At 36.2% G+C, this 24851-nt stretch overlaps 1 protein-coding gene across 1 annotated transcript in view; it reads left to right on the top strand.

The window, feature by feature from the left end:
- Positions 1-2763: 2763 nt before the first annotated feature.
- Positions 2764-24851, top strand: part of Atg16 (Autophagy-related 16) — a 307774-nt gene continuing 285686 nt past the window's right edge. Inside the window, exon 1 of the mRNA XM_090413611.1 lies at positions 2764-2872. Within this exon, the coding sequence (XP_090269737.1) occupies positions 2764-2872 (109 nt within the window). The remainder of the gene's footprint in view (positions 2873-24851) is intronic.

The following is a 24851-nucleotide window of genomic DNA, read 5'->3' as shown; positions in this document are numbered from 1 at the left end:
ACGAAATGTTTGCTTTCAGAATTTCTACTTCACATTCAGTAATTTTTAAACCTTCTGTATGAACAAATTGCATGATAAATCATGCTTGTTACTTGTTTCAATTAGTAATGTCTATGCTTCAATATTACTCTAACTGATTCCAGCAGTGTCTACTCTAGGCAGTACATTCACTTGAACTAGTACACAGAGTGAAGGATTATTGTAGTTATGCGGATTTATGCAATCAATTTAATGCTCTCCATTTTACAGATTATAGCTAGACCAAAAAAAAAGCACTATTAATATGAAAAATATTACACTAGTGGTTTTTTCTACGTTGGATCCTAAAATATTATTGCTGAAGTATAATAATAATAATAATAGCCTGTGTAGCTCAGTGGATGTGGCGTTTGTATACCACGGCGCTTGGCCGCACGAAGGAAGACTTGGTTTCGAGTCTAGTCGGCGACTAGAGGAAATTTTTCTAGGTCTTTTCTCGACCGGTTCCAGAGTTAGTCGATCTCTGGCACGGGCAAGCGGGTTTTTCCTCCCGGAAACTCGGGTTTTTCGTCCCGTAAACTCAAGAAAATCGACCGTAGAACCCACATTATTTCAGACATTAAATATATTGTATTAGGTTAGGGACCACGAGATGGCGGCGCATTTGAGCCGTCTCTCTTCACTGTGTACCGTTTAATTAGTGATAGCCTTGGGGCATCTATCTCTGATTGGTACCAGTGGAGATTGAACTGCCCACTGAGTCTCCAAAGTTAGATACGGCTAAATGGCCTCGCCTACTCCCCGTATACGGGAATAAAAAGGCGTTAGCTCATTTTTTTTATAATGTTAATAATATTAATAATAATAATAATAATTTTTTTCAAGTCTGAACTTTCAATAAGTTTGCATCAACATTGTAATCATATGAACAGTGAAACTTGCCAATTTTACAATTTGCAACTTTACAATTCTGTACTAAACATGTGTACAATTCGGTGCAATAATTTTGTATAACTTCACTTTCACTTTTTATTACTTCTCACATAAATACTGCCTTTTATTCCCTTACAGGGAGTAGGCGATGCCTTTTAAACCTATGTCGCTTTCGGAGACTGAGTGGGCAGTCCAATCTCCAACAGGAATCAGTGATATCTGGCCCATGAATATCACTAATTTTAAGTGGCAACCGATACAGAGACGGTCAAACAAGTGCTGCCATCTCTAGGTACCTAATCCTAACAGGATATGTTATTCTCTGAAGTAATGTGGGTTCTACATTCTAAAATCTTGTAATCTTGTAAAATCTTCCAAAATTTAAAATCTTTAAAATCTTGTACATTGCATGATATTTATAAATAGCATGCATTGTGAAATATTTTTTTTTAAACAAGGCTGCTATCATCAATATTTGGCATATCAAATTAAAAGTTTGTGCTTGTGACTTTCGGTATTAACGAGAGCAAAGGCTACTGAACACATTGAGTCTGTCACTGGAAACTTGTTCATGGCATGGCTTCATGTGGACATAGGCCAAAAGCGAATTAGAGGGAATATTAGTGGCAGGTCAACAGACTGCTCTGCATGAGGATGGATTGACGATTTCTGGGATGCAGAAATTGTCTGATAGGGTTTGTTTGAGACATACAAGTTATTGAAATGTTTTTATGAGCTTGATTGTAGGAAATTTTTCAGAACAGATCTCATAGTGGGAGAACTAGGAGTCACCTTTAGAGATTGAGCAAGTGTGTGAGGACTAGATTTTTTTTTCTTCTTGGAGAGTTCTGATGAGTGGAGTGGTTGCCAGAACCCACTGCTGGTGCTATGACTGTGAATGAATTCAAAGCGATGTATGACAAATATCGCTTGGAATAATGTTTACGGCTTCACCTTGATGAGTCAACTCCATTGAGTTGACCTGGTAATAATAATATCATTTTTTTTTTAAAGAGACCCTCCTTATAATCTCAAGCAGCCTTTACAAACATCCATGCCCATGGTGGGATGCAAATCCACTACCTATTGGAGGCTATGCTGTCCACTCGGCCAACCAAGCTCGCAACTGCTGCTACTACTACTACTACTACTACTACTAATAATAATAATAATAATAATAGATAGGTTAGAGGACTGGCTGTATCAGAGATGTAAATGTTTGAAGCAGGCAGTTGCCTTGCTTTTCTGTGGGACAAAATCCAAACAAAGGAAGGTAATCAGTAATCAGTGTTCAATGTGTTCTTGAGCCTTTGCTATTCACGTTATAAACTTATTTGTTAATGATATTTCATACGGTTTGATATCAGATATTTATTATTATTATGAACCTTCAAATGAATTATGCTGATGATTTAAATACAATTTTAGCTTTAATAGATGAGTGGGATTACTGTCTTAACATTGCTGAGTGCAAATATTTGCACTTCAAAATGTAGAAGTACTAATATTCTGTTGATTCATCTGTGTTCGGTCACCATCTATCATCCATTATCCTTCTGAGGATGATGAATGACAAATGGATGACAGATCCTGAATGTCTGTCACCCATTATTCCAATAGTGATGATGGGTGAGAGATATAACGTTTAGAGAGTATACTGCTAGAGGTGCTGTGCTAGGCACATCACATAATGTACTGGTGATCTGATAAAAACACCAACAAATGGCAACAATGAGGCAGTTGTCTAGCTGCAATCTTGATCCATACCGTATAACCCGTAGTTAAAATCATTCTATTTTGATTGGAGTTAGCTACCGTTAGATGTCGTAATTAGTGTAACCATGTGCCGGAATGGCCGATCACCAGTTGTTGAGTGTGAATTGCAGACAGCAATATTTGAATCAGCTGCAGGAAAGGAATAATCGAGAGCGTCATACTTTTACCGAATTAGTAGAACTCTGTAAGTGAAGTGTTGTTAGCATTCATTAATAAACATTAACCGCGTTCATTTTTTTCTCACTATCGAAATATTGGCCGGTATTTATTAATCTTTTGTCTGTGATCATAATTCGTGTATAGTGAATCGCTACGGAATGAATTCGGGGAAAAAAAAATGTGGGTAATACGAACAGTTGAAAGGTACTTATTTACAGTGCCTCTCATTAGAGACTGAATCGTTGACTCGTGTAAATGAATTGATGCCTCAATGTTTTAAATGAATTTGAACTAGCAGTTTCTTCTCGTCATAGGATTTGACCTCGAAGTAATCATGAATGACAGCTTTATATATATTTAAACGAATTGCCTAAACTATAATATTAGAATTCAGTATGCAAGTAAGATGATGGGATGATTTCTAAGTCCATTTAAAAAGTAAGAAATGCTCCACTTCATTCTCTGGTTAAGTATTGGAAAGTAACCCCCCTAAAGCCGAGCTTGACTAATTTGGGTAGTAGAAGGTTTCCACAAATATGATCTTCTAAACTAATAACTGTGGTTTAACATGGAAGATTGTATGTTAAATATTAGATGTACATAAAATTTGCAATAGTAAACCATCTGAGAAGTAAATGATGTTTTGTACGAGTATTTCAAAAGGTTCCACCATATATTATATAACCAGAATATTAAAGCAGTACTGATTAACTCTACTTATATGGACTTTTTTTTTTTTTCATTACTTTAATTTTCCCAGTAAAGACTAAATTGATGGAAAATCATTTACTGAATGCAGACAATACCCTTGTGTTAGAAGCAGATGAGATTGTTTGAATAATGAGTGCTAGCTTTGCTGAGATCTATCAACTAGGTGTATGTAACATGATGCACACTGCTATGTTACATTGGATGAAGAGATAGAAGTGCATGAGAATGAGGTTCAAGAGCTGTTGCATACTATGGATATGAATTGGCAATAGGGCCAGATGGGATATTCAACATGCAGGCTAAAGGAATGTTCAGCTCAACTGGCTTGGCCCTTGACATGCTTGGATAACTTGTGCATTTGTATAATGGTGGTGCAATTTTTGCACCACCATTGTACAAAGGTAGTGCAAAAATTGATGTATCTAACTATCGACTTATCAGTATCTCTGGAGTGGTTGGTACAGATAGAGAAGTTGGTAAGAACTTGCATACAGAAATGTGTTGACAGACAAGCTATACTTTGTGATGAATAGCATTGATTTACTAGAGGAAGGCCATGTTTTAGCAATTCACTCATATTTTATAATGTTATGGCTGAGTTAGATGAAGATGTATACACTATGATATGGTTGGACTTTGCAAAGTCATTTGATCGGATTGCATAAACTGGAGAACAAACGGGATTGCAATATGAACTATCAACTTGGATAAGTGGGTCTGTTACAGGTAGGTATGAGAAAGGAGTACACGGGAAGGGTTGTGAATCTTCAAGATTTATTGTGATTAGTGGTGTACTCCAGAGATCATTTTTTGGATTGTTGTTATTTAACATATGTTCAGTTGTTCACTGATGATGATGCAGAGATGGGACCAATAGAGATGCTACTGATATACAGCATTTACAGGGTGATTTGAATAAGATGGAAGCGTGGTGAAAATGATAATGGCTGTCAGATCAGTGTTAGTAAGTGTAAAGTGATGCACTTTGGCATGATGAGATTTCCAATGGCATACTATATTGGTGTTAATTAAAGATGCCAAGAAATTATATTCTTGGTTTCAACCTTCATTCATGTGTAAGTAAATAAACTTCACGCACAAACTTTGTTTGCTTACACTTGGATAAAGGATGAAATCAAGAGTATAATTTCTTGGCATATTTAATTTATAGTATAACCAAGTGAAAAAAACTATCAACAACTATATTGGGGATTACATTATAAGAAACCAATGAGGCTAGGGTGGATACAAAAATACATCTGAGAGGATAATTACAATGTTGAAACAAGCATTGACATGTAAGAATAAGGAAACATATTGCCTTTTTGCAAGGCCTTGATACAACCACACATGTAGTACTGCATGCAGATTTGGTCTCCTGGATCCAGAGGGGATACAGAAGCTATGGAGAGGATAATAAAGATTATATTGGGATTATGAAGTCAGATTGAGAGTGAGTGAATTCCATAATCCCAATATAATCTTTTATTACATTTATTTTACAGATAGTACCATGAGAAGAATAAGCAATACTTTTAGCAAAAAGCATGTGCATTATCATAAGAGTTGATAGTAGTTGGTACTGATGACTTCAGAAGTGAGAGAAGACATTGAAAATAGAGCTGGGAAGATTGCTATAAAAGGTTAAAAATGGTATTGTAGTTGAGAAGATGATACTTTGTTTAGATATGACAATAGTGTGTTGAAGTAGAGTTGAGAATGACTGAATGGTGTAGTTTATGAATGGAGTGAATTTGAGTTTGATGAGGCTTTTTTTTTTTCTTTTTTCAGTAAAGTGGATGACAATATAGAGATGATGATAAAGTGAGAATAAATATGAGTGTGAATCAAGGATGCTGAGAGATTTGTTATGAAATGGTAGACAGACATGAGAATGAGGCAGTGGATGAGTGAGAACTGCAGAAAAATTAGGATAATCTAGATGGGATGGTGTAAGTTTGTATGGCCTCAAGGAAATGAGGGAATAAGAAGCAAGGCAGAGAGTAACTATTTGTAACATGAAATGATAGTTTAAGTTAAGGGATATTACATCCCATATCATTTCTTAGCCGAATAAGAAGCTCAAAGAGTTTCATGCCGAATATAGTAGAAACTATATAAAGTTCGGTGATTCCAAGCGTAAGCAAATACCTGGATACTGCAGCAACTGACCCTTAAGGTAGTGCAAGCTGAGACAACTCATGTATAAGGTGGAGCAAGCTCCGATCACTATTCTTGATATTTACCCATAATGTGAACTTAGCTCCTAGGAGCTGTATTACTGTTCAACATTATGAGAGAAGGTCACTACCCAGACTGGTTTCAACCTTTATTGAGGTCTTATTAGTGAGTAGGTAGACCTAGTTAATATCAAGTTTGTAGCGAACAGAACTTACAACCCTTGAAGCCTTTGGCTCTTTCATTATTATATCTATCTAATAATAATGAAAGAGACAAATAATAACTATCATTTCATTATTATATCTAATAATGAAATGATAGTTATATCTGAGGAATTACTGAATTATAGTGATGAGATGATAGTGAAGTCATTGCTGATGAGGTAGCATAAGAGTGACACGAGCTAGTACAAAAGGGTCTTCGGAACATGTTGTTTGTATTCTAATACAAATAATACCAGAAATAAGGTAGTTTGTTGGTGTTGATTGTCTGTTCTTTGGTTATGAAATGAGAATGAGGTAGCAGATATCAGCAGACATGAGAATGAGGTAGCAGATATCACACGTACACAGGAGGAAAATAAAGTTAACTTTACCTTGTCAAAAATAGAAGACTCAACAATGCCAATAATTAAATTTTATATTTGTCTCACACATAGAATTAAACTGACACTGTAAGTCAGAAAAATATTACCTCCATACTCGGTATGTTTTGAAGGTTCTTGGCTTGAATCCCATTTACCTGGTAGACGAGTATAATGTGGGTGAATGGAATAGTGTGCAATGAATGGTATACTAGCATGTGGTAGATTGTCATGTAGAATAGTGTTGCGTGGAGTGGCCGCCTATGATGAATTCAGCAATTCTGTGGTGGTGCCATAATAATCATACATAGTTAGGATCAGTAAGTATGTAGATGTGCTTTTACTGTGAAAAACCACACTTGTCTACTAATACTTTGCGTGCAGTGATATGTATTGCTTATTGTATTTCTTTTGTTCTAACAAGTTTTTATTACAATGTCACATTTGTAGTATCGGAAAACCTAGAACAGCATGTATAGATTAGCTTGGCATAAATCTTGTAGAAAAGAATGATAAACTAAACATAGGTTGACCTTGAAGGCAAACAAAAAAATAATTTTTTTTGTCTGTTGCTCAATCTTTGTCAATTTTTTTGTTTTGACATTAGTCACCTGGCTTCCCAGTGGATCTCTATCCTTTTCAGTCTACACTAGAAAGTACATCCATCATCTATCACACCACCATCCCTCAGCAGTATGGTGTTATCAAAATATGGTGTTACGAATAAATAAATAAATCAGAAAAAAAAATTGTAAACATTCTTGAAAGGTATAACATACAGACCTCCTTCAGACTGTACCAAAAATTGGCTACCGTTATCTGCTACCATTAATACCTGAAGGGAAGAAGATCTTCTCCATCATCTAGATTCTAGATCATTGTTTATCAAACATTTTTAACAATAGCCTACTTGGTTCAAGCATATAACTCATCAGCCAACTAGTGCTCATACCCTACCCATTACCAATAGGCCATATTTTATCACAAAAGGTGAGCCTTCATATACTGTCCCTAAGTGCACGTGGTTAGCTGAGTGTCTATGCACTTTGCAACCATATTCCTGGGAAAGGAGTGTCCTGGGTTTGATTCCCGTCACCGATGTGAGGAGCTTAAGGATCTTTCTCAGACATAGCCAAGTTTAGCCGGTCTTCGTGTGGACAGCATGGTTTTTCTCCCCCATTTATCTGAGGTTTTTCCTCCCACAAGCAGGCAAACTGGCCCTGTGACCACACGCTGCTACAGACATAGGACACACCAGGAGGCATAGGGCTAACCACCTTATCCTTGGGACGGATAAGGTTTAGAAGGGCTAATAGTTCCGTAACAGGCCACTAGGCCTAATACCTGAAGGGAAGAAGATATTTAAATTTTTTTATGTTGAGCCCATACACGAGAGATTGGTTGATCAACTATAGTACATTTCAAACTGCACTGATACAGGTGTGTGTGTGGGGGGGGGGGACACGGTATGAGGCAGACTCTGCAGTTCTTAGCATACAGTGTTAATATAATGGCTAGTTTTATATATCACTATACATTCATGTTAAGATATATAGCATGTGTATGAACATTATTCAGAAGATGATTGATAGAAACCTGAAATTTAGGGGACATATTGCAAAGGTAGTGAAGGTAATGCAGAGGATTGCTGCAATAATGAGAAGGACATTGACTTTCAGAGATAAAATGGTTATCTTTCCATTGTATTTGACTCTGATCAGACCACACTTAGACTATTGTTCTCAGATCTGGTCCCCAGGATTTGAAAGGGATAAATTAACTGTGGAAAGGGTACAACGGCGGATAACAAAGATGTGTCGGGGCTGTACAATGTTAGTTATGAGGTTTGGCTGAGGGAGTGTGGACTGCAGAGTTTGGTGGATAGAAAGAGGGGGTGATATGATTGAGACTTTAAACTGTTGAGAGGTGGTTACAGGGTTGACACTGGGGAGTTCTTTCGCTTGGTTGAACAGCGGGAAGGAGTCACGACAAGGGGCTATCCCTGGAAGTTACGAAAGGAAACTGTGAGAAAGAGGGTAAGGAGTGGTTTCTTTGCATAGAGGGTGCTTGAACTATGGAATGCATTGCCTGATGGAGTGGTGAGAGCGACAACGATCAATGCATTTAAGGAGTGGTATGATAGACTTTGTGTTTCCTAGGAGGGACCTCCCTTGATGAGTCTTGATAGACTTGCCTTTCTTAGAAAGGAACTCCCATGATGAGTCTTTTGACTCCATGGAGGCCTGAATAATAATAATAATAATTATGACATTATTATATTGCAATTAAATTATGTAAAAGAATGTTTTAAAATTATTTGGATTTTTGATATATCATATTCTGAACTGTATCAGAAAACTTACAAACTAAGATTAAAAAAAATATTATCTACTAATAAAATAATTCTCTCATGGTCCACCAGAAAAATACACCACCCACCACACTTTGAAAAAGGCTAAATTAAATCATTCTAAGATCTAAGATCAGGAACAAGGAATACTGGTGTCCAGTATTCCTTGTTCCTGCAAACTTGTGCACTTCAGACAAACTGGAAGAACTATCTAGAAGAACACAAAGTTTGTCGTTCTGCACTGTAGCAGTTCAGGGGTGACATGCCATGCCATGGATACTAATCATTGGATTAATTGGGAAATCATATAGAAGCAGATATAAATCAGGCGGTATTTCTGGAACCTTTCACAACACTACAACATTTTCCAAAAACATAAACAAATTTGGCTGCATCACATTACCAAAAATCTGGTAATGTGATGCAGCCAAATGAGTGACTGCATCTTACAGTTGCTGCACTGCATTGTTCAGTGCAGTGCAGCCACTGTAAGACTTTTATACCACCATACTTCAGCATTTCTGGTCGAATATCATCTACTCCTGCTGCCTTTCCACATTTCAAGCCTTTGATTGCTTTTTCTACTTCAAGTATGGATATGTATTCCTGACTGCATGCCTGGTCAGTGTTTTTTATCACTGTGCTGTCATCACTGCTTGTTTCATTTAGCAGTTTTTCAAAGTAATTACTCCATACTTCAAGGATATCTTTTTCTCCCGTTTTCATGTCACCTTTATCATCTCTAACTCCTTTTACAGCACTCTTTCCTCCATTCCTAATTAAAATTAGCAAGAAGCCAAAATAAAATTGGCTTCTTGCCAATTTTATTTTGGCAAGAATATAGAAATTAAATATTTTGATATTTATTTTCTATATTCTTGCCAAAGTCCTCCCATGACTTTTGTTTAGCTAGTTTTACACACTGTTTAGCTTTCTTACATTTGTCTCTATATTCTGTAAGAGTAAAAGCTGACCTATTTGCCAGGAACTTTTAATATGCTTTCTTCTTTTCCTTCAATGCCTCTTTAACTTCCTGTGTCCACCAGGGAGTTCTGATTTTTTTATCCTTGCACACAACCTCACCACTTGCCTCTCTGGCAGAATCAATCAATGTTTTCTTCAGTTTGCCACTGAATTTCCAAGGTTTGATTCCTGTTCTCAAGCTCTTTCATTTTCTTTTCAATAATCTTTCTGTATTTTAGTCTACAGTTCACATCTGAGAGCTGCTCAACTTTTATTCGCTTTAAAACTTTCTTACATGTTATTCTTTTCAATATGAAATTCAATTTTATCCTGCTCAAGACTAAATAGTGATCACTTCCAATTTCAAATCCTCTGTACACTCTGGTGTCCTGCACCAGGGAGAAAACATCACTATCAACAATAACATAGTCAATGAGACTTTTCTTATTCCTAGCCTCTTCTCTCCATGTGAATTTGTGCACATTTTTATGTTGGAACACGGTGTTAGTAATAACCAGTCGATGTCCTGAGCAGAAATCCAACAGATATTTGCCATTATTATTAGCTTTGCTCTTTTCTCCAAATTTTCCCAAAATATTTTTGTATGTCTCACAATCATTTCCTACTCTGCTATTTAGATCCCCAACAAGGACCAACTTTTCCTTTTTCATTGTGTGAGTTGCTTTTTCTAAAGCGTCAAAAAATTCCTCCACTTCTACCTTAGTAGAACCTTCTGTGGGACCATAGGCACAAATAAGTCTCATTGTCCAGTTCCCCATTCTCATATTTGCCCACATTACTCTACTTGAGACTGACTGCCATTCAAGAAGAGTAGCCTCATATTTCGTGTTGAATACTATGGCTACTCCTTCTTTTCCTTGATTGTCATTGCCTGAATATAACATTTTGTATTTATTGCTCAGAAAGATCTCACCAGATTTGGTCTTTTTTGTTTCAGTCACCCCTATTATGTCGATCTGGTACTTATCTAATTCCTCAGCTAGCTCCATTTCTTTGCCATTCAGGCTTCTTACGCTGATAGTACCGATCTTTAACTCTGGTGATGTTGAGTTGGGGTTTGTTTTCAGATTTGTTCCAGTAGCTGACTTTTCGCTGTTCGCCCTGGTTCCCTGGCAAAAACAAAGGGGGCCTTGTTTAACTGGGCGACACCCCAGCCGGCATGAAATTTTGTCATGTTGTACCATCATTTTTTATTTTGGTTTAACTAATAAGAATACAATTTGGTCGGCTAAATCCCAAATTTCCAGCCCATCCTCGTTCGTTCAGTATCCAGGTAGATGCCTAACAGGGTGCACCACGAGAAGGTGAGGATTGGACATTAGGTCAGAAGACCTGGTCTGTTCTCCACATTCCTTTAAAGGCTATGTGGAGGTCTCCTCTCAGTTATACAACTTTGACCCTTAAGCACCTCATCTGCCTTGACATATTTGTTTAATATGAGTCTTACACTGGGTCAAGTTCGAGTGAAAGAAAGGCAAAATTGAGCCGCTTTATAAGGGAGATGACAGAACTCAAGCATCAAATTATATGCCTATCTATGTGTCAGTTGTTATGGTTAAACTGTTGGAGAGGCTGGTGAGAACCAGGATCCAGAATTGGGTTGACAACAACAGTATTATCTTTGATGGACAGTATTGATTTGCTAAAGGGAGGTCATGTTTTAATAATCTACTTACTTGTTACGATAAGGTGAAAGCTTCATTGGACAAAGGAGATGGATACACAGCAGTATGCTTAGATTTTACAAAGGATTTTGATAGAATACAGTAATAAGTTGATAGTAAAACTAGAATAGATGGGATTGGATATTAGACTAGTGCAATGGATCGGAGATTGGCTATCTGACAGGTATCAGCAAGTTATGTATGGGGGTGGGGCAATATTCTGGAAGAGGAAAATCACAAGTGGTGCGCTCTGTTTTAAGGCCATTGCTGTTTAACCTGTAAGTTAATGATATTGATATTGGAGAAGATTTAACTGGGGATATTCAGTTGTTTGCAGATGATGCAAAGTTAGAAAGAACTACGAGGAATAGATAAGATGCTTTGGCATTATAAAAATACTTGAATAGATTGAGTGAATGGGCATGAGAGTTCGATGTTGCAAAATGTAAGTTTTTAAAATTTGGGAAACAAAGATAGGATGTAGAATTTATGCTTGGTGAGGATATATTGTTGGAGGTGGAGGAAATAAGAGATCTTGGGGCGATGATGTATAAAGATCTAAGATGTAGAGGACACACTGCTAAAATTGTGAGGACAACACAATAAATTGTGGGAATGATGCAGAGGACACTGACTTGTAGAAGTAAGGAGATTCTTGTTCCATTATATAAGGCTCTGATTAGGCCATACATGGACTATTGTGCACAGATTTGGTCACCTGGTTTTCAAAAGGACAAAGAGATGTTGGAAAGAGTCCAGAGGTAGTTGTTTCTGTTCTCTGGAATGCTGAATATAGGTTGAGAAGATGCAATTTACAGAGACTGGTGGATAGGAGGAAGAGGGACAATATGTACAAGTCGGTAAGGGGTTGTTATAGGATCAGTGTTGAAAAGGTTTTTCATAAAATGGTGGGAGATCAGGGAGAACAAGAGGTCATCCCTGAAAGCTGGGTAAGGAGGATGTGAGAAGGGGATTGAGAAGCAGGTTTTTGCATGCAGAATTGTGAATGATTGGAATGCTTTGCCTGAGAGTGTGATGTCTACAGAGAATTTTAATGCATGTAAGGCGTGGTATGCAAAAGGAACCTTCTAAGTGAGTCTTTGACTCAATGGGGGTCTTAGTATAATAATAATAAACATGTGGCTGATGTATATTTTTCCACTGTGAAGTGGATTTTAGGATGCTCGCTAGTTAAATGCATTAAAAATGTATCTGTGCACACAAACAAACATGTCATTTATATAGTAAAGCCAAATCATGGTCTAAGTGCAGCTGTGTAGAAACTGGCTTGAGAGGCAATCCTTTTTAGCTCATGGCTTTAAAGGACTTTGCCCTACACTTTTTTTTTAGCAAACGGATAATCCTCATTAAAGATAAAATACTAAAGCCTTCTCCAAATCCTGGTTTTTCTAATATCCCCCCTTTCCCATTTTAGTTAATTCTTACATTGAACACTCAGAGAACCAAGTACTCCCAGATAGACTCAAATCAGTGCTTTGGTTATACTATGCAGATAATGTGTTTGCTATTTGGTCACATGTTGTACGTACAAATAAATTATATACATTTTTAGTGCATTTAAATACCAACATCCAAAAATTTACTTCATGATGGAAAAAGAATAAAATAACTGTCTTCCCTTCCTAGGTACGCTAGCCATGTGTCTTTCAAATACTTCATTTTTTTTTCTATTTATGGAAAGCATACACATAATGGAAGATTAACAATATGATATTCTAAAAACACCAATCCACACATAGAGCCAGAACTATCTATTAAAATAGCACTGCTGACTAATGAACTCACCTACTTTTGCCACTTTCTTAGACAATGGCTATAATCTCCCCCCCCCCCCCAAAAAAAAAGTAAAAAAAAAAAAAAAATTCCAATGCACAAGACTACAGCAAGCCTGTTATTATCCTGAACATATTCAGGGCACATCTGAAAAAAACATATCTTGAGTGCTTAATAAAATTAAGCTCCACCAGTGGCGCACCCAGAGGGGGGGCCAAACAAATTTATAATTTCAAATTTATTTTTATTTTTCAACATAATCTCCCTTAAGACTAATACATTTATTCCAGCGATGATGCAGTGCCATTATCCCATCCCTGTAGTAGTTCTCAGTAAGATCTACAAAATACCCCTCTGCAGCTATCACTTCTTGATTCGAAGAAAAACACTGACCAACGAGGAAGACTTTTAGTTTTGGGAAGACATAGAAGGCAGAGGGAGTCAAATCTGGGGAATAGGGTGGATGTTCCAACAATTCATAGTGCAGATTCTTTGATTTTCACATTGCCAAAACACCTTTGAGTAGGTGCATTGTCCTGATGAAAGATTTTATCTTCTGCAAATCAGGTCTTTTCTCACAAATTTTTTCGTGTAGTCTGGTTAAAAGATCGGAATAATATTACCTGGTAATATTAAGCTTTTCAAGATAATTAATAAACAAAATGCCTTTTAGCATTCCAAAACATTGATGCCATGACCTTTCCTGCTGATGGAACTGTCTTTGTCTTCTTTGGTACTGAACAGTTGGCTTCTGTCCACTGTTTTGACTGCTGTTTGGATTCTGATGTGTAATGGAATCCAAATCTCATACATAGAAATAAATCGATGCATAAAATCAATTTTATTCTTTTTAAAATGCTCCAAGCACTGTTCAGAAATTTTCATGCGAGTGCATTTTTGATCTGCTTTGAGCAAGCATGGCACCCATCTTGCTCAAAGCTTTTTCATTTGCAATTCTTCATGCAAAATATATCCTACACGTTCTTTTGAAATGTCTATCGTCTCAGCAATTTCACGCACTTTGACTTGCTGGTCATCTAATCATCCAATACCATATCTTGCACTTGACCATTGATTTCTGGTGTTTTTTTACACTTTTTGGAAGTCCTTTGCATGAATCAACTTCAAGGCTAGTACAGCCATGTTTAAACTTGACAGCCCATTTCTTAATTGTTGAAAACGAAGGAGAAGAGCGCCCATAAACTTTTATGAACTTAAAACGAATTTCTTTTGGCATTAAACCTTCTTTTACATAGAATTTTATAACCGCACGATACTCAATTTTATCCATTTCAAGGGATACAGACAACATTTTGCTTCAGACAATTGCATAAAACAAACTACTTGATAGAATGACTTGCGATTTTGCATGGATGCTTATGATAGATGTACCAACTTACAAAAAGAAAAAAATCTTGCCAATAGTGTTGCCATCTATAGTTGAGGCCGAGCACTTTTCAGACCAACCTCCTATAAGTCCTGTCCCCTCTTTTCTGCCTATCAACTAAGTTTTGTACCTTGCATACCATCAGCCTATCCTCATAGGGGGCATTCCACAGATCGGTCACCAGCTTGGTCACTCGATCCTGAATCTTCTCTACTACCTCCATCCCAGGTGACCAAATCTGTGCACAGGAGACGAGGTATGGCTGAATAATAGCCACTTTATCTCTACTTGTTAGCATGTTTTTCAATGACCAAGTAATCCTTTGAGCTATTTTACCAACTTTTGCAATATGTCCTCTGAACTTCAACTCTGTCCACCATTATCCTCAAGTACCTAGTTTATTTATTTCCTGTAATCCAGTACCGTCAATGTGATATATCATATGTAACCTTTTCAACCCGAAGTCATAATTTTGCAAAGTTCATTATCCTTTGCTTGCACTGCCCTGTTTATTGAAATCACCCTGTAGGATAATCTTTAAAGGTACCTGTGGCATAACTATAAATAATACATTACACGATAACCACAGTAATTAACTTTAATGAAATAAAAGTACAAATATTTCATACTGAAATTAACAGTACATCATCAGTGTAGAGAACAAGCAATTCAAAGGAATGGAATACAAAGTACATAACAGTCGGTGGATTACCAATTGCTGCGTGTTAGAAATTAATATTAATAAAATATTATTAAATAATTCTTAAAAACTATTTCTTTAATGGTTACATAAGATGAGAATCTCCCAAACTTTTGGGGGAGAGAGAGAGAGAGAGAATGATTTTGATTCAGATTTGGCTGATGTAAAAGGGCCTTGCAACTTTCTTTGAAAAGGCATTTGTATTTAAACTTGCATATATGGAGAAAACGAGCTTTATCACACTAGATATTGTGTTTAGTGTCAATACTGTGTTGTGCCAGACCAGACTTGAGGTTTCATGTATTCGATATAATGTTGATGTTCATTCATTCTTTTTTCCACAGAATGGCCTGTTTGTCCTAAGTATTGAAGAAGTATCATCTCATTCCTGCATATTTTCCTGTCAACAAAATTTCTCACCTGTTGCCATGTACAAAAGACAAACTGGCACCTCTATCATTAGCTGGCATTTACCAGATACCGTGTGAATGTAATTTAACGTACTTTGGACAAACAGGCCATTCTGTGGAAAAAAGAATGAATGAACATCAATATTATATCGAATACATGAAACCTCAAAAGTCTGGTCTGGCACAACATAGTATTGACACTAAACACAATATCCAGTGGGATAAAGCTCGTCTTCTTCATAGATGCAAGTTTAAATTCAAATACCTTTTCAAAGAAAGTTGTGAAGCCCTTTTATATTGACCAAATCTGAATCGAAATGATTGTCTCTCTCTCTCTCCCCCAAAAGTTTGGGGGATTCTTATCTTATGTAACCATCAAAGAAATAGTTTTTAAGAATTATTTATTAATATTTTATTAATATTAATTTCTAGCATGCAGCAACAGTTTTTAATTGGTAATCCACCGACTCTTATGTACTTTGTATTCCATTCATTTGAATTGCTTGTTCTCTACACTGGTGGTGTACTGTTAATTTCAGTACAAAATATTTGTACTTTTATTTCATTAAAGTTAATTACTGTGGTTATCGTGTAATTTATTATTTATCCTGTAAGATAGTTGCATCACCTTTATCGATTATCCACGGTTTCGCATTATCAGCAACTTTTCCATATCACCATATCCTCTTTCACCCACTGTTGGATTTTACCTTTAACTAACTTTTCCAAAACAACAGCCACTCCTGATATATTAATTAGTTTGTAGTTTACTACTTCTGCCTTGGAGTTGCCTTTATGTGATGGAACTGTCCTACCCTCTTTCCTCCCTTTTTAGCAATTCAACTATTTTGTTTGCCTTTGTCACCTTCCTTCCATCAGCATTGGTTAAAGTCATTCTGCCATAGTCACATTTCCTCTTACTTGGTACATAATGAAAAAACTCTTTTGGAGTTACTTTGGCCTGCTTAGCTAATTTCCCCTCATAATCTGATTTGGCCTTTCTTATCATACCAGTCATACTTCTTGCTTGTATGTTCAACTACTCATGAGTATGCTGATAACCTTTTTCTTTATATTCCCTCCACAGTGGTTTTTTTTTTGCAGGCCTTTCCTTATATCTATACTCATCTACTTAATCCCAAAATTTCCAAATTCTTCTAAATACTTGAAAACGCTCATTAAACAACAGTTTCTCCAAACATCTAAACTCCCAAACCATTCTGATGTAGTCCATCAGGCATATGCAAATCCTTTTATTCATCATATTTACTCCATAATATGCACACCATTCCTCCTGCACAGTCTTCTCATTGCTTGTTAGCAATAATGGGTCTTCTGACCTCTGCTCTATCATACTGAGGCAGCAGTATGATAGAACAGATCTTTACGTTGTAAAGATCTGCTCTATCATATCAAGGATCCTCGCAATCTTTACTTCCTTACTCTTCATTTTTGCTTCTTTCATATATTCTCTCATATATTTCTCCCATTCAAATCATTTGTTCCTGCCAAAACAATTGACTCTTTTATTTCATCCTTCCTCAAACTAATAGCTTTCCTACATCCTTGCTCTTTGCACCTGGGAAATATGCTTTTGTCATTTTCTCATTAAGTATACCTGTTATCATCGAATCGAATTTCGATTCAATACCTTCTTATTTCCAGTTTCTCGCACTTTCATATTTTCCCCATTCACTTTTTCTTTCTTTCTCCTGCCTTCTGTTCCACATGATAATCATTTCTCCATTTGCACTAGCTCCCATTTTGTCCTGTGAAGGATGCCATGTAAATGTACTATTTCACTCCTTATACTGTCACCTCATCATCATCCACATTACTTTCAGCCACTTCATTCATGCTCTCATTCATATTTCGAATGCAAGCATTCACTTTCACATTCTCTAAAACACTTTTGCTATCTTTCTTTATGTCGTTAATATTCCTCACTTCATTTTCCTGCTTTTCCCATGATTTGCATTTCTTACACTTGCATATGGAACATTTACAATGCACTCTCGCCTTTGTACCATGACTCTTTCACTCTTGGCAATGAATACATAGAATTTTCATTTAGAACAGTACTTTGTATTGTTTTAGATGAAAAATCAGAGTTTCTGATAAGAAAATAAAGGTCGAAACCGGTCTGGTTAGTGACCCCATAATGCATAGGGAAACATAGTGGACATTATACATGTCTACAAGGAGATGTGCTTTACATTATGGGATACTAAGGAAAGTGATCAGAACTCAGTCCACCTTTGCCACGAGTTGCCCAAGTCCTGAAGATATTTCAGGCACAAACTTTTGTTTGCTTACACTTGGATAAAGGATTAAACCAAATATATAATTTAAAGTGAATCGCCTCCATGTATTTTTAAGATGGCTAGGCTTTCTATTTCCTTGTGGATTCCATTCCAGGGCTGCCTGACAGATTTCTTCATGATTTTTCCTAAGTGTATGTCTAATCCATCTAATTTTCATTTTCTGATTTCAGGGTTGACTTTTTGCTGATTTGTTCTTTTCTACAAGTCTTCAATACTAATAATTTGTGGCCACCAAATTCGAAGTATGCTCCGTAGACATCAGTTTGTGAATGTTTGTAGTTTTCTTTGTATTTCCTTTTGAAACCAGCCACATTTTGCTTCCATATAAAAGGACTGATTTAATACATGCATTGAATATTTTTAATTTTGTATCTGTGTGGATAGTTTTCATTTTCCATACTCTACTAATATACACTTCTTGCCTTTTGAATCCTTATGTCAACATCTTTAGTTAATGTAAAACAGTTTTGATTTTTCCATTTTCAGTTGTATTTGGTGCCTTGTTGTTCACATTGATTCTCATTTCTTTTGTTTTGTTTGTATTTATTTTTAAACTGACTTTTGATTCATCTTGTAATATGGTTAGTTTGTTTTGGATATCTGCATGTCTGTGAACAGTTAGACATACAGGGTGTTCGGGATAAATTTGACATATTTATAATTAATTATATTTTTCCGTAAGTTACATGTATTAACACACACTTCTCTTCATTTAAAAGTTTGGACCCTTCTTCATTCATATACAAGATGTCAGAAAGGATGGATAGCTGGAACCCACCTGAATCATGGAAGAGAATAACTTGTATCATGATGATTCGTGCCCGCCATCAAAATAAGGATATTACGACTGCTGCCCAATGCTCCCTGAATACAGTAAAAACAATCAGGCATGAACTAGAGACTTGCAATGGTGACTACGAGGATGTAGCAAGAAGAAAGATCCCTAGCAGACGATCTGATTGCGTTCGTACAGCAGAATTCCTCGCAAATCTGCAGGAACAGGTGTTGAAGAACCCTGGCATTGGAATTCGGGCTTTGTTCGTGGAGTTGCTAACTGTAGTCAAGCCCTGGATAACAAGGGTAGCCAATGGTAGGCCGTATGTATGGCAGCAGGATTCGGCCCCTTGCCACACCTCTGGGAAAAGTCAAAAATGGTTGTCTGAAAATTTCTACGACTTCACCAGTCCAAATGTTTGTCTTCCAAACTCCCCAGACCTTAACCCCATGGATTATTTTGTATGGGGCGCAGTTGAAAAAGACACCAATCGCACTTCCAGTAATACAAAAGCCCAGTTAATGGATAAAATTAAAACAGTTTTTGCGGCCCTTCCCAGGGAGACTGTAGCATCAGCTTGTTCGAGGTTCTGAAGCAGAATTGAAGCTGTGATCGATGCTAATGGCGGTTATTTTGAGTAAATCTTGTTGATAGTATTGTAATTAACTCTGCCTGTAATGTTTTTTTGTCAATTCATTAAATTTAATAGATACAAAGAAGATTTTCTTTTTCCTTACGAAACTGTCAAATTTATCCCGAACACCCTGTACATAGTCTGCCTAGTCTAGATCACCCGAAAATTTATTTTCCGTGATATTTATTTGGCATGTTTCATTGCTGTCTGTTTGAGAACTTGATCTAGCACCAGTGTAAATAATGAGATTGCAGACATCCTTTTTGCACTCCAGATAGGAGTGCAAAAAGGATTTGAAAGGGTTGTGACAAATATCCATCATGCAGCACATGGCACTGGAATTTGCGATATCCTTCATATGAGGTTTATTATCTTCTGTGTCATTCCTTTGTTTTGAAGTGCATTCCACACAATCTCTAGCAATGAAATTGAGGCTTTTCCACAATTCACAAACAGCAGATATAAAGGAAAGTTAAATTCACCCTACTGTTCGATTATTATTCGTAAGGTGAATGTGGTCTATACATGATATATATGGCCTAAAACCGGACCGCTCTTTTCTCATTCCCTCATCTAAAATATTAAAGATTCTTGAAAGAATAATTTTGTAGAAAATTTTGCTATAGTTCGACCACCATTTTAGATCTCTCCTTGGCATTTTGCCAAGAATAGTCGATTCATGCTGAAGGGGAGAAAGAAATGAATGTACGAATTGGTCGCCAACATGGGAAATCACGTGCTTTCTTTCTGTCACTATACTAGTACTAGCTTGATTTTTGTTGTCAATTTTTTGCATTTTTTTATTATTATTAATTTGTATGATGGATCCAGTACAGTCAACAAGTTCTGTTGTTAAACGTTTCAGTAGCTCTTGCAAAAGAATATTGAATAATGTGCTGACATTCTGCGAAAAAGAATCGTCTCCTTGTTCCCCTTTCTCAAGTCATAAAACGTGCAAGTGCAATTGCAGGCATATTGGGGGTCGACTGTTAAAAGAATTCGTAGGGAATCAAAAGGTGAAGGTAAGCCAAAATTTAAATCTCCTAAAAAAAGCACCAGAGTAAAGAAAACCATCGAAACCGTAGCTTTGAATGATTTTGATGTAGACGTTATAAGAAGAACTATTCACGAATTTTACGTGGTCGAGAAAAGAGTGCCAACTGTTCCACAATTGATTCCTGTGCTTAAAGAAAAAATTTTCCTTGGAAAAGAGAAACTTTAAGGAAAATACTTCATGAAATCGGATTTTGTTTTAAAAGTCCCAGAATAAAAGGAAACTTATCATGGAGCGAAGTGACATTGTTTTATCTGGAACGCAGTATTTGAGAGCAATAAGACGTTTCAGGGAGGAGAAAAGACCAATTGTGTATCTAGATGAAACTTGGATTGATAGTAATTTAACTTATGGAAAATGTTGGCAGTCTAAAGAAGAATGTGGAGTGCTACAAACCGGAAATGCCTCGCAGCACATAATAATTTTGTGGTGGAGAAATAGTTTTTTTTTTTACCGAATTCAAACTTGCTATACAAAGCCAATTACCATAGGCAAATGAATTCTACGATCTTCGAAAAGTGGACAGAAGAAAAACTGATTCCAAACCTTCCTAAAAAATGCTGTTGTTATCATTGATAACGCTTCATATCACTCTATTCGATTAAACAAAGTTCCAAATTGGTCTAACGAGAAGCAAGTTCTTATGGATTGGCTCTCTGCAAATAACATTTCTCATTCCCCAGATATGTGAAAAATTGAATTGCTTAATTTGGTCAAAAGAAACTTGCCCACAACTAAACTATTTAAATTCGACACGATGCTCAAAGAGTGTGAATTTCTAGCTTTGAGGCTACCACCATATCATTGTGATATTAATACTATTGAGCATGTTTGGGCAGAAGTGAAAAGTTTCATTCGCCATCACAACGTAACTCGAGATATTGACATGTCGAAACTTTTTAAGCTTTCGGAACAGGCGATTGAAGGTATTACAGTTTAAAACTGGGGAAAATATTGCTTTCATGTCACCTCATTGGAAAATATGTATTGGGACAAAGACTGAATTATCGAAGAATTATGCGAACCTTTGGTGATCAGTTTAAGTGAAAGTGATGGCGATTCGGACACCGATTCAGATAACTATGAAGATTAAAAGGATTTGATAATGGTATTTTTTTCCAACCTTTTTTTGCATGGGTTTGTTAAAATAGTCCCAACAAGTCATAAATAATTAATCGGTTTAGGACATTAAAGTGTCTCAGTTCTCTCAACTGTAAGTTTAGAATATCTAAGTTCATTTGAAAAAATTTCTGTTTTTCTATATAATTATTTTTATTTTATAGAAAACTTTCTTAAAAATAAACTTAGTTAAATTTTTGTTTTATGCTATACCTTTTTTAATTTTGTTAATATTCTACGTACATTTTTCCAACTGTTATACAAGCAAAATGGTTACACTTTAAAAACTACAATGTTCGTAAAAGAAAAGCTAAATTTTCCGACCTGTAATAATAAACAAACACATTCCAGAAGACAGATTGATTACCCTATTATCGGAATGGATTCTCCTTTTTCTGACATGCGCAGAAGTGTCTGGACCTCTAATCGGTTGGCGAACTATAATGACACTTAGCAGGTTTATGCACCTCCAATTATTAGTTTCCCAAATCTTCTTTCTTTGGTATTTTTACTATTATTCCTGTATTCAAATCCATAGGGAATGTCTCTTTTTCCCAGATATCTTGGAATAGTGGGTAGAGCATATCTGTCAATGTTGTGGTGTCAGATTTTATAACTTCTGCCATAATATCATCATCATGTCCTGCTGCTTTTCCATTTTTAATTATTTCTTTAATAGCTTTTTTTTATCTCCAATTTAGATGGCGGGCTGGTATCAAGTTTTAATTCATCTACTCCTTTTATTATTATTATTAAAACATGGAGTCCGTTCAAGATTTGACTAAAATGTTGTCTCCATCTTTCCAGTTGTTCTTCTGTTCATAGAATTTTTTCATTGTGATCCTTCACTGAGACATACTTTTGCATTGCTTCTCCAGAAAGTTTTCTTATAATACTGTGTAACTCTACTGTTATGCCTATCTGCAGCTTGTGCCCTCTATGTCAGTTCTTCGAACCATTGCCGTTTATCCTTTCTAGCTTTTCTCTCAAATTTTTTTATTTAAAATCTTATATTTGCATTTAAGTTCATTTTCTTTTGGGGTGTATTTCTCCTGCACATAATTTCAGCTTTATTTTTTTTCCTTTCATCCACTGTTCTCCAAGTTTCCATTGATAGCCATTATTCTTTCTTTCTTTCTTTCTTTTTAGTATATATCCTAAAACATGTTCTGCTGTATCATTAAGGATTTTTTTTTTTTTTACCTTTTTTTATTTAACATCTATATCATCATTCCATATATCCTCTCCATCAAAATTAATATCCATAATTTTCCTTAACTTTATTTTAAAGTTAAGGAAACTCATTGCAGAGACTTCAACATTTTGTCATTTAGCAATATCAAATTTCTGTCTATTAAATGTTTTCTCCTGATGATTTTTTTGAATATATAACTTTTGATTATATATAGTCACAAGTTATATATATATATATGTATATATATATATATATATGTATGTATGTATGTATGACATCTAATAACATTTTCCTGCACCTTTGGCTGATGGCAGTAGGATCTATTTGATTGTGTTTTGCCATCTGGTGACACCCAGGGTACCTTATTTATTATTCTCTTATGCTGGAAGATTGTGCCACCGATTACTAAGTTATAATTATTTAATTATAACTTAGTAATCACCCATGAGAAGTATATAATTATACTTCTCATGGGTGACTTCAATGCTAAAGTTCCACTAACAGTTCACTATTTACATTTCTTTCTTCAAATCATGCTTACCCACATTCTCCAGCCACTCATTATTTGTACCAACTTTAGCATTGAAGTCACCCATGAGAAGTATGCTCTCATTACCATGTGTCATCATCAAGGTCTTATTGAGTGAACTGTAAAACTTTTCTTTTTCTTCAAAGGATGCATTCTCAACTGGGGCATAGCACTGAACAACTCTTAGTCTTCTAAATTTTGTTTTAAGATTTAAAATTTATTATTCATTCTGAAATTGGTTCCCACCCAATCATTGCTTGATCGAATCTTTTGCTCATATTTCGAAACTCCATAATGATGTATGTCAGTTATATTAGGCATCCCTGAATAAAGAAACACATTCTTGCTGGGAAAATTTATTCTACCAGTACCATTCCATCTTATTTCACTAACTATCAATAATTTAATTTTATATTTTTCCATCTCCTTCTCCCATTTAGTTTTCCTGTCTAATAGAGTGCTTTAACATTCCATTGTTACACTTTTAAAGTTTTCCAAGCATTAGTCAATACCAAGGGGGCTGTCCAATTTTTGCATTTATCCAACTTGAAAATGCTATTTAAATTTTTAGAATTTTGCAGGTTGTTAGCCCATAGTTCATATTCTAGTGTTAGGGCTGTTACCTCAGCATCCAGACATGCATTTTATACACAAGCATTTACTCTTGTGTAGATGTTTCAGTTATATCGGCAATACCCGGTCACCAGAGCCTCAATTGTGATAACAGGTTCTACCCGAGAAGGTGAGGGTGGTATTTGAATTGGAGAGGCTATATGATATCCCCAAACAGCAGGGGAGAGAGAGGTATGGGATGCTAGAAGAGGAGAAAATGCAAACAATAGGAGAGAGGGAATGGTAAGAGGGATAATGTATGGGGACTCGATGATCTGTGGTGTTCAAGATAGGATACATGAGGAGTGTTTGCCAGGAGGAACAGTAGAAAGGGTGGCTTTGGCAGTTAAGAGAGGTGAAACAGAGGAAGAAGTGATGACAAGATGCCATCCCTGGAAGTTACGAAAGGAAACTGTGAGCAAGAGGGTGAGGAGTGGTTTCTTTGCATTTAGGGTGGTTGAATCATGGAATGCATTGCCTGATGGAGTGGTGAGAGCGAGAATGGTCAATGAGTTCAAGGAGTGGTGTGATAGACTTTGTGTTTCTTAGGGAGGACCTCTCCTCGATGAGTCTTGATAGACTTTGTGTTTCTTAGGAAGGACCTCCTGCGATGAGTCTTTTGACTCCATGGAGACCTGAATAATAATAATATATATCATGAAGTTCAAGACTTCATAATATTATGCAATCACCACTCCTTGAAATCTAAGTCCCCCATTTAGCTAAGATATATTGATCTGCCTGTTTGGTACATGGCACAGATACATTCATAATAGCTCACATTCCAGAATTCACTATAGAAAAGAGAAAACAGCATTAGTTTGCCCTTTCTAAACACTTCAGTAACACATCCCACCATGTGTTTCACAGCATGTAGAAAACTTACATATGCACAATACTCAAAATTCAAACTGATTCCTTCCCCCCCACCACCACCAATATGTGGTTATTAAAACGTTGGCTAACAGAGGAATGTTAGACCAGTCATTCCTCACAGC

The sequence above is a fragment of the Typopeltis vanoorti genome, chromosome 24 (assembly GCF_054136105.1).
Source record: "Typopeltis vanoorti isolate ZY-2024b chromosome 24, IOZ_Tvanoo_1.0, whole genome shotgun sequence".
Classification (NCBI taxonomy): Eukaryota; Metazoa; Arthropoda; class Arachnida; order Uropygi; family Thelyphonidae; genus Typopeltis; species Typopeltis vanoorti.
The sequence above is the reverse complement of the archived record's forward strand: the minus strand, read 5'-3'. Positions and strand labels throughout refer to the sequence as shown.